The 11,180-nt window shown below is 45.2% G+C and overlaps 1 protein-coding gene across 2 annotated transcripts in view; it reads right to left on the bottom strand.

Moving 5' to 3' along the window:
• Nucleotides 1–9,841: 9,841 nt before the first annotated feature.
• SPOP (speckle type BTB/POZ protein) overlaps nucleotides 9,842–11,180 on the bottom strand; it is a 76,512-nt gene continuing 75,173 nt past the window's right edge. For both annotated transcript variants that reach the window (XM_080923540.1, XM_080923541.1), the window contains exon 10: nucleotides 9,842–11,144. In XM_080923540.1, coding sequence (XP_080779666.1) covers nucleotides 11,000–11,144 — 145 coding nt within the window. In that variant the 3' untranslated portion in view covers nucleotides 9,842–10,999. The remainder of the gene's footprint in view (nucleotides 11,145–11,180) is intronic.

The raw sequence follows: 11,180 nt of genomic DNA, 5'->3' as shown, positions 1-11,180 counted from the left end.
CCTGATCCTGACTTGGACTGTATGTGCAGTACCATGTACCTGCTTACTTTGGGACTCTCGGGAAATGTGGACATCCTCAATGGACTCGGGAGAAAGAGAAAGAGAGCATGCACATAGCACACAGTTGTCAGCCTGGAGTCTCCCTAGGGCAGGGCGTGTGGGGCCACATCTGAAAGGTCTGGGTGGTACTTCCCCAGGATTGTAGTGTGAAGCTACCTGAGAACCCAAGTACCCTGGCACATGGAGCTCTGTGTGTGACATCACACCAGTTGTGCCTGATGGTACTCTCTGTGTGTGAATACCTTCCTTCTCAGTAGGACAGGAGGTGGCTGCTGCACCACTGGCACCCCTGCATTCCTACAAAGAGCAAGGGCAGTGGAGGAAACACAGCATTATTGCTGGCACACGTCCTCCCCATCCTCAGTAGACCATGTTGTCTGTCCAGGATGGTCTTCAAAAACACACAGTTCACTCTTGGGAAATGGTGATGGGGGTGGGTTGTTTAGGACCAGCAATTGTAAAATAAATAGATCTTCTGGTCCCTAACTGTCCCCTGCCAGGAGGGAGCCCCATGCCAATGTGGGAGGTTCTGGGCTGTTGTCACTCGGCTACCAACTTCCGACTCATAAGCATCTCACAGGAGGAGGGATGATTTCTCCTTTACAGGGCAGACTGTGTAGCTCAACAGCTGAGGATCAATTCTGGAGCCGGGCTGCCTGGATTCAAATTCTTGTTCTGACACTTTCTCACTGCAGGCCTCAGACAAGTTGGCGAACAATTTTGCATCTGTATTTCTTTTGGGGGGAGGGAGGTTTGTTGAGGCAGGGCTTCTTTGTATAGTCCTGGCTCTTCTGGAATTTGCTCTCTAGATCAGCCTGGCCTCTAATTCAGAGATCTGCCTGATTCGGCCTCCTAAATGCTGGAATTAAAGGTTCGTGCCACTGTCTCTGCCTTGTATCTGAATTTCTTTCTTCATGAAAAGGGACGATGCTTTTTCTGTCTCAGAAGGTTGATTTTAGAATGAGTTAAGTATCAAGAAATGTGTGTAGCATGTCTGTAAACTACGGCCACACATTACAGCCATCCATGATTCTGGGTGGGAGGCCTGGAGAAAGGTGACCATCTCTCTAACATTCCTTGCTCCAGGAAGAATGTACAAGAAAAAAAAAAAAAATCTTAGGGAAGGTCAGAAGGCTGCCATGGCTTTTTTACAAAACATAAAAACAGCGCCCTTGTTGTGTCCTGTAGATTTATGGGTCAAAACCCCACTTCTTTAGGCTCTAGAGAAACCCCTTCCAGCACAAGCTGTATCTCTGCACACCTCTACTCATAAACAATACACAATCCGGAGAATGTGGTGGCCAGAGGGGCTTTATTTAATGAGATATTAACCAGAGAGCAGCCTCCAAACACTCTAGTCTGATGCTCTCCCATCCTGTTTCACCAGGGTTTCAACCCCACTCCGAGGTCCTCAGCTGTGCCCAGTCTAAACTCAGCCCCTTCCCTTTCTCTTTGGCCACCTACATCATCTTCACCCACTTGAGAAAGAATGGTCTCCAAGGTGACCAGGATTCTCTTTCTCTGGTCCAGCTAGCATGTTTGAAACCAGTTCCATGTGAGTCTTAGACCTCTCCCCACTTCTCTGAGCATGACTAGTAGTACACTGGCATGGATGGCCTCGAAGTCCCTCGTTGGTACCACCTTAATGTGTAAAACATGGCTCTGCCTTGGATAGGACCCTTGACGGTGAGAACTGTCTGTTGTGCCTCATGGTGAGTTCTCTGATGGGCCCTGTGTGAACCATTTCTCTTACATCCTGGAAGGGCTGAGGGCATGAGGGATACAAGATTTAGACAGAAAGTCTCAATCACAGTTAAGTCCTGAACTTAGCTATGTAGAAGCCTTCCTTAGGGAGAAAAAGCTAGACAGGGGCTGCACTCCTCCAGGCTGCCTTTTAAGGACATGACAGTGTTTCTGGTTTGGGGGGAGCACCAAGTTGAAATACACAAGTGTAGAAAGGCACATAACTAGCCCATTTACTGGTCCTGGCAGTTCCCTGGCCTGGGATGGGGGCTACTGCTGCTCAGTCAGGCTCTGCCATCTGCCACATCTCCGTGGAGATCAGAACTGAAGGGCTCATTGGAGGCAGGATTTTTTTCTTTTTCTTTTTTTTCTTTTTTAATGCAGCAGGATTGGGCTCAAGATGTCACTCTGTTGAGCGGGACTGGAGACAGGAGGGAAATGTCTAGGAAAACAGGAGAGGAAATAAATGGAAGCTTCCATGCTCCAGAAGGAGGGAGGAACAGGGAACAGCAAAGACAGGAAAATGAGAAGCAAAAGGAGGAGGATCGTGCAGAGTGGGGCTTGATTTAGCATCCATCTTTCCTGGGCCGCTCAAGGCAGCAGCAGCCCAGGAAGCAGGGCTCTGGGCGTCACGTGACTTCCTCCTGCCAACCTTTATTTCTGTATAACTGCAGGCTGAAGAGGCTCTGTCCTACCTTTTACCTTCTTCCGGAATGTGTGCTCTCCTGACCTTTGGAGATAACACAATGATGACAGTGAGAATCATAAATGGGGAAACCAAGAGTGATTTCCAGGTCACCAAGATTCAGGGGAAGCTGTTCCCTGGGACCTCTGTGGTCTCTTCCTCCTCGGCACATTACGAGACACCTTGAACCCACAGGATACTGGCCAGCCAGGCACAAGACATTTTTCCAGAGTGAATCTTGCTGTCGAAGACCCTTGTATACCCAGAGGTGCTCATATTTGTCAGTACCTCACTATAGATTTGTGTTTAAAGAAATCCTGAGAGGAGATGGATTCTAAAAGCCACCCAGGGCACAGGTTAGAAATGGAAACTACCATACAGAAACGCCCATAATACTGTCGGCTGTTTTTCTTTCTGGAGGCTTCATTGGATGCCAAGTTCTAGATTAGGGAAGTAACTTTATTTGCTCAACTTCCTAGACGTCTATGCGATGTGTCCATTATACAGGTAAGAAGGTAAAAGCTTTACCCTGGTCTGTGCTCAACCAGTGTCACTGTGGTGCAGTGTGCCATCTCCAGCTCCTTTTCCACGGCGGCTCAGACCTCCCCTTAGACTACACCCTTTTCCAGTTGTGGCTCTCACCTCACTTCTACTTAACTAGAAAACACACAGGTCAGGTGTGGTGGCACTCAAGGGGCAGAGGCAGGAGGATCTCTGTGAGTTCCAGGACATCCTGGCCTATGTAGTAAGTTCCAGAACAGCCTTAGCTACATAAAGCGACCTTGTCCCCACCCCACACCCCCAAACAGACCAAACAATGTGTCACTAGATACAAACAAATGTGCTTACTTCCCACTAGTAGACGGGCCTGCTAGTTTCTGCACTGCTTGAGCCCCTGCCACCTAGCCTTACTGTAGATTGTCCCCTCTCTACTGAGCTCAGTTGGACTTTAATGGCTTCTCTCCACTGGGTTATCCCACCACTTGCAACTCTAAACATGCAGAAGACACAAGTTCAGTCCCCGGCCCCCATGTCTGGCAGCTCACAGCCACCTGCAATGTCAGGGCCAAGGGGGCAGCTATCTCAGAACTGCTTCCACAGGTAGCTGTTCTCATGTGCACACACACTCCACCCCTGACATGCACGTAATTTAAAATGTGTGTGGATGTTTTTGCTGCATGAATGTCTAGGTATGTGTGTGCCAGATATCAGATCTCCTGGAACTGGAGTTACAGATGGTTGTGAGCTGCCATGTAGGTGCAAGGAATTAAACCTGGATTCTCTGTGAGAAGTGGCCAGTGTTCTTAACCTCTGATCTCCCTCTCCATCCCTATATGTAATTTAAAACAATTTTTAAAATATCTTAAAAAAAAACTTTTTGTAGAAAACACACACACACACACACACACACACACACACACCACACTGTCATACTCCCATGTTATGCTCTTCTGCCTCCTTTGTCCTTCACACCACAGCCACACCTCAGAGACTTGCCTGGGTACCTTGCCCTTAACTACCCACCCCACTGTAGTGTTCCCTGAAATGCCCACAGACACAAGCGCTGCTGTGTTGTCAGCTCTTCTCTGCCTCCCAAGTGCTGGGATCAAATGAGCCATCACCACCCAGCTACCAGGTTGACAATTCTAATGAACAGTTTTTACTTTTCTTGTTGACACTTTTAGCATATTTTGTCCTCATCTTCCTAACTATATGTTCTTCTGGCTATCATCATCTCTTCTCTATTGACGAATCTTCCTTTAATAAACATTTTAAACAGGCTGGAGAGATAGCTCAGTGGTTAAGAGCACTCACTGCTCTTTCAAGGGTCATGAGTTCAATTCCCAGCAACCACATGGTGGTTCACAACCATCTGCAATGTGATCTGATGCCCTCTTCTGGTGTGTCTGAAGACAGCGACAGTGTACTCAAATATATGAAATAAATAAATAAATATTTTAAATAGTATTTATGGGTGTATTATCTTTTGTTAAGTTCTAGGAAAAGTCAGTTTACTTGTAGCTGTGTGCCTACTGACCAACACAGCCCTTGGCATACTGTTGGATCTATAAGTGAATTTATTAGCAGTAAACAGAAACTGCATAAGACAAATATTTATTTTAATTATATGTACATGTGAGTACACCCTGAGGCCAGAGGTAACCCATCTTTTCAAAGATGACCCATTCTTTCCAGAGGTGACCCATTTTCCAGAAGTAACTGATCCTTCCAGAGGTGACCCATCTTTCCATAGGTGACTGATCTTTTTGGAGCTAGAGAGTCACATGCAGTTGAGAGCTGGGTGCTGGGATTCCAACTTGGGTCCTCTGCAAGAGCAGTAAACCCACTGAGCTACTTTTCCAGCTCCCAGAGATTTATTTAATTTTTATGTGTGTGTGTGTGTGTGTGTGTGTGTGTGTGGTGTCTCAGAGAGGTCAGAAGAGGTCACTGGACGCCCTGGAGCTGGTTCCGGGTGGTTGTGAGCCACCTGACATGGGTGCTGGGATGCTAATGTGGACCCTCTGGATGAGCCAGACCAGCGCTTAACCAGAGCTGCAACTCTGGCTTCTCTGAAACCTGTGTGGAGCCAAATGAAAGCAAAGATTTTTCAACCTTAGTGAGGGGACCCTGGGGACCACCCACTGCTACCTGGACACACTCAAATGCCCTTTCTTTTCTAGAGAACTTTGAAAGGATGCACAGTGGAGGCCACGGCCGTGGAGGAACTGCTGGTGATACCGCATAACTCCATGGTGCTGATGTCTGCTTTCCGTTAGTGCTGCAATCAACACAGATTTCTAGTACTGGTGAGAGACAGAAATAAAAATGTGTTAATTTACCCAGAGAGATCAAAACACAGAATACGACGATTGGTTCATGTATCAATGTCAACAGATCTAAAGATGAACAATAACACACTATTTCATTTTGCCATTAAATGACACAAGTGCATTTGACATCTTATTTTTATTTTGTGGCTATGGAGATTTGTCTGTAAAAGTGTCTGTGCACCAACATGCATGGTAGTGCCCACGGAGGCCAGAAGAGGGCGCAAGAATTAGAAGAGCAGCCAGTGCTCAGAGCTACTGAGCCATCTCTTCAGTTCCATAAGTACTTAGTGTGGGGTAACAATAAATAACCAGGCATTGAGAGCTCAGAGGACAATCCAAACTGGTTAACACTGGCTTTCTAGAGCCAACTGCTAAAATTTCAGGAATCTTAAGAGCCAGCTGCTAAATTGCTATTATTAAGAATTAAATCGTATGAAAATACAATTAGCAAAGACAATAAGCACTCAAAATCTCTTACTATTCACTTCACGGCTTATCACTGTCTATGCATACCATTTGCATCTATGCTGTCTGTACAGGGCACAGGGAAGATTCTAGAAAAAGGCACAGAGCACATGTCTTCCTAGTTTTCATTCAGTAAGGTCACCTTGAAGAAGTGAAGTTAGCCACGGTGAGAGTACTTGCATCCTGCAGACTGGCAAAGGGTTTCTGTATTTAGGAGCCGAATAAAATGTCTTTTATAGCACACTGGTGAACCAACCACTGGCCCATGAAAACATTTAAGGCGTGAAGCAAACTTTTACTTGAAAGATAGGCTGAAGAAGCACAGAAGTGAGTCTTTAGGGATTCATTCTCAAAAGAGTGTAGATTAGATCTGGCGGTTTTCTTTCTCAACTGAAAGCTACAGTTATTCTACAAACATGACTTTCACAACATCATCCAGCCACATGAACAACCAGTACACCATTGCACACAAAAATGTGTCCACTGACTTGACTGAATTACGTTCTTAGGCATTGGTTGCCTTCTTCTCTTAGACAAATGGTAGTTTGTCCTCAATTTGTTGATTTATTCTTATTTGCCTTGGCTTCTGCTTCCACCATGACTGAAAGTACTTTACTGTAACTCTTCTCCTAATGTATGCTTTCTAAGGCATACATTATCAGTTGAGCAGAAATCTATCCTCTATCCTAGAGCCAGCCTTGGGAAGTCTGAGCTCTCCTATGCTATGTAAGCATTTGCTCTCATAGTGGCCTAAGTTTTAGTCTCTGTCACTTTGAGCACATATCTTCTTTTTTCTGGATATCTGTTTTTTCTGATACAGAATTTCTTGGCAACTTCCTTCTTTAGTTTGGGAAATCACCATTAAGATATTTTCCCTGAGCATTAGTGGACAATTCCATGTTCCTGCCAAACCAACACGGCTTTTCACCTTTTCCTTGGTCCTTAGGTCTAAGCACAAATATTTTATTGCTTGCTGTTATTTCTTGGCTCTGGGCCAGGAGGCATGACCTTGAGAAAGTGACATCTCTACCTTCCCAGCTCACACAACTGGAATGAGAGCCACAGGACAAACCAGCAAGTGCTCAGAATGCCTGTGACATCTGTCAGCTGTAGATACATTCCTATACTGGAGTGGTGTGTATTTTATCTTCACAATGTCTCTCCCCTAGAGTTGATCCCCTTCAACTCCTTAATCATTTCTGCTGCTTATATTGAATTCCCTCAAGTCTCGAATTCTTTTTTTTTCTCGGAGTGTAGAAATCAGCAAACAGTACTGCAGATGTCACTTCCTCCTGCTGCAGCAGAGGATTTACAGAGGGGGAGCCTCGGCTCACTTCCCTAATGGTTTAGAGAAACCATCAGCCAACAACATTCACGTTTCCTTCTCATCTGGAGGTCAGAGCTTCTGGTTCTCCCAGCTCATTATCCCAAAGACTCATCTTCTACATCTGCTTTTCTGCTCCCTGAATCCAAGAGGTATCCACCTATTGGGGCAAAGGTCCCACAGTGGCAGTCACCGCTGAAATTAAAGGTGGAAAACTATGGCTACCTTGTGTACGCATGCACACAGCAGGCCAGGGAGACTCACCTGAATGTCTGATTAGTCAGCATGCCATCAGAAATGAATCTAAAGGATGGAGGGCACAGTACGGTGAAAAGTCAGGAGACAAAGGAAACACACAGGGCCCAGGCTGATTAAAAAGATAATTAGTTGTGGAAAATAAGGCTGGGTTCCAGCCAAGAATTTGTCTTTGACAAAGGTATACGGAAAGATGCAGCCATGTTGCATGCTGATTTAGTAGTTCTTTTATAGGAGTTGAAGGACCAGAACAAAACACTAGTCAGCTTCACATGTAGGCCCCCCCTTCTCCCTAGTCTGGGTGTTTGCTCACAAACACAGACGCTGTTTCCCTTCATCTACATGGGTTCATCTAATATGGAGATCCCATAATAGTCTGAAGCCACGTTTTAAAAGGAACTCTCAGAACACTGGTCCAGCCAGAGATCTTCTGGCCTGCCTGCTGTAGGATCTTCATGTTCCTGGCTGGAATTAAAAAGAAAAAAAAAAAGCGGCAGTAGCTCTCTGACAGCTGAAGGCCAGCAGCCTTATCAGGGAGAAGGGAAAAAGGGACATTTCTTTCCTAAATTGTTCAAACCTATAAAGGTCTCCAAGCTGCCTAATAAGAACAGACAGGTTTAATCTCCACGTAGGAAATGGGAAAAAAAAATCTTCCTTCACGGATGGTCAGATATGAGGCAGAGGCTGACCACAGGGAGGTGGGGAGATGGGGACACTGCCAGATAGTGTATTTGGCCCCCACACCACACAACTCCAAAGGTTCTGTGGAACTACTTGCCTGAAATATTGTTTTGATAAATAAGCCATATCCTTGTGGAATTGCAATCTCCAACTGTTCCACTGGCACGGACATCTCTGCAGTGACAGCACATGCCCCAGATTGTGGAGTTAACTTGAATTAAATTTCAGATGTGGGGGAGCTAAGGGAAGAGGTGGTGGCAGTGGGAGGTTTATGAACAGTATGCTGGGGCTCTGATGTTGTCATAACCAGATGGCTTCAACTGTATCGTTTAAACAAAAACAAACATGGCCAGAAATAATGTAGTAACAGGAGAAGCATTGAGCCGCTTCATCTACACCTGAAATTCCATCAGTTTTTCAATGCACAGTGAAGTCTGTGCTGGAAATTCTACAAGTCTGGAAAATCTCAGAACAGACCTTTATCCTGCCAAAAGCCAGATGTCAGGACAGCTCCCTTCCTGAAAGCACTTTCTCCCCAGTCCTCCATCTTCAACCTAGCACTGTGAGCGAGTGAAGTTCAGGAAAGCGAATCTGCTTCACCCACTGGAAGCTCTGAAGAACAGGCCAGTAGAGGCACCTTTCTGGAGCTTTGTCTTGCTATTCCCAGAGGAAGCAAGCTTCACTTCCAATTTTGTACCTAAGCACTCCAGAAATGGAACTTCCTCCATTCCTTATGTAATCGTCAGGATATGACATTAGAAGAGCTGGTGCTCAGCACGCATGTGACCTTAGGCACGCGCCTTCCTTGGGTTTCCAGCTACAAGCCAATACTACCTAGCACTTGTCCAACCAAACTCCTTGAGGTTGGGAGGTTTGAAAAGAACCCTGTAGATGGAGGTCTGCTGAGAACTGAGAATTACAGAACCAACAGAGAGGCAGCATGGGCAGAGGAGATGCTGTATCCGCCTGTATCACTATATCTATGCATCAATTTGGAAGTGGAGGCCATAGTGGCAGTGGCCAGCAGCAAGTACATAGGGAACTGGACATTTCCTTACAAAGGTCATACTAAGGAGGAAACTGGGAAGTGACACGGATTACAATAAACAAGTCCCACTTGTGTAAAAACTGCTGCCTGCTCACATATACCCAGCCAATAGTAGGTACACAATGTAAACCAGAAAATTAGCCAAAAGTAAAGTTACTGAAAGACAATATGTGAAAAGGGCTGAAGCTCTATCTAAGGCTAAAAACTATGTATGTTTTTAGTGTGTTTCACTACCTGGCCAGTATTGTGAAGCTTGGAACACCACAGCACTCTTGTGAGCTCACTGGAAGTTAAGACCTTAGCTTTTCCAAGAATACACAAGTCAATGACAGGACCCAGAAGACACAACAATTTCCCTTTATTTAATCTCCATATTCATGTCTCCTAAATATATATTTTTCATTTTGTTAGGAGATAGGAGGTTTGGGATTAGGTATTAACACACACAGGGTGCAGAAGAAGCCCACTACAATTGCTTGCCTTGGCAGAGTAGGACCTGGTCCCTGACTCTTACCAGGGCATGGCTGGCAGATCCTCAAGGAGGACAAAACACTGGCAGATGCGGAGCTCCGAAAGAAAATTTGAGAGCATGGAGAATAAATAAATCCCTATCTACTGCTTCTTAGACATTTTGAACCTAATCCTTACAAGATGAAGATCATATCAGGGCTTCGAAATCTCACAAGTAAGAAACTCAGACCCAGGAGACAAACAAGTGAGTGAAACAAAAGACCAGAGATACCACACAGTACAAAATAGTAATTATTTATATTTTCAAAAAGAAAAAGTTAACATTTGGAAGTCTCCCCTTTGGAAGAGGGGCTAATCAGAAGTGACAGGACCGGCTCCTATGCAGGCAACAAGTCAGGTACAAACAGCCAGGCCATGTGGGCTGGGATTTTTTTTCACATAGCAATAATAATAAAATTTCCTTTTCTCTTCTTTTTGTCTTATGTATTTTCTGGATGTGTTTCTTCTTTCTCCCTCTCTCTCCTCTCTCTCTCCTCCCTCTCTCTCTCTCTCTCTCTCTCTCTCTCTCTCTCTCTCTCTCTCTCTCTCAGAAAAAGGGAAGGGGAAGGGAAGAAAAAAAAATAAAATCAGAGAAAAATGCCAAAAAAAAATCCATTTTCCACAATATCTAAAAAACAGAACCATAGTTTTTATCAAGACAGTATGAATTCTGGATGAATTATTTTTTCCAGTTTTTAACACCAATAAGAATTTCTGCAGAAGCCACTACTGTCAAACACTCATTTTCCAGGAGATGACGTCCTGCCCTCTGCCGTCACGCGTCACTTTTCATAAGAGGATAAAAGGATGGGCTTGTTCTTGCAAACAGTAAGTGCTAATGAGAGAGCTCTTCTGATACTTGTATGGTAGTGAGTTTTCACAAATATCCACAGTTGGAAGGACTAAAATTTGCTTCTTTCAACATAAATACTACTGGAATCCACAAACTGATTTTTGAAAAAAATCTTTCTTCTTTCCTTTTTCCATCTCTTAAAACTAAATGTCCACTTGTTTCTGCATTTTTTTTTTCCTTTTTGCTCCAGGCACCTGACGATTTGTTCTGCTCAGTCAGATGTCGATTTCTCCGAAGTACCACTGCTGGGATGTGCTTGGGGCCAGCGCCTAAACTGAATCCCAGTGTCAAACTTGGTCAGGCCAAAGGGCACATGGTGACAGAGCAACAGGGTTTCATTAGGTTGAGTGGCCCGAGTCCTGGGCCCTTCCCTCCCCCAGTTCCCCTAAGTTATTTAGTGCTGTTTTAAAGTCTGAGTCATGGTGCAGTCTTTCCCCTGACAGAGTAAAAGCTCCACAGATTGCGCTGTCTACCTGGTAGTCAGTGGCAGCAATGGGGGCTGCTGCTTCTGGAAAATAAATGGAGTCTTCCAACTGGCGGGATCTTAAGATTGCTTCAGGCGTTTCCTGGGGGGGCCCAGGAAAGGACACTGTGCCGAAGCCAGAGAGCGGTAAGCTTCTGCCACTAAGTGGGGATGTGACACCACCATTGACTTCCACCCAGAGGTCTCCAAGACATCTGAAGCATGACTAGGAAAAATGTGGAGAGAGAGGTTACAAAAGGGA

Source organism: Micromys minutus (assembly GCF_963924665.1).
Source record: "Micromys minutus genome assembly, chromosome: 10".
In the NCBI taxonomy this organism is placed as follows: domain Eukaryota; kingdom Metazoa; phylum Chordata; class Mammalia; order Rodentia; family Muridae; genus Micromys; species Micromys minutus.
The sequence above is the reverse complement of the archived record's forward strand: the minus strand, read 5'-3'. Positions and strand labels throughout refer to the sequence as shown.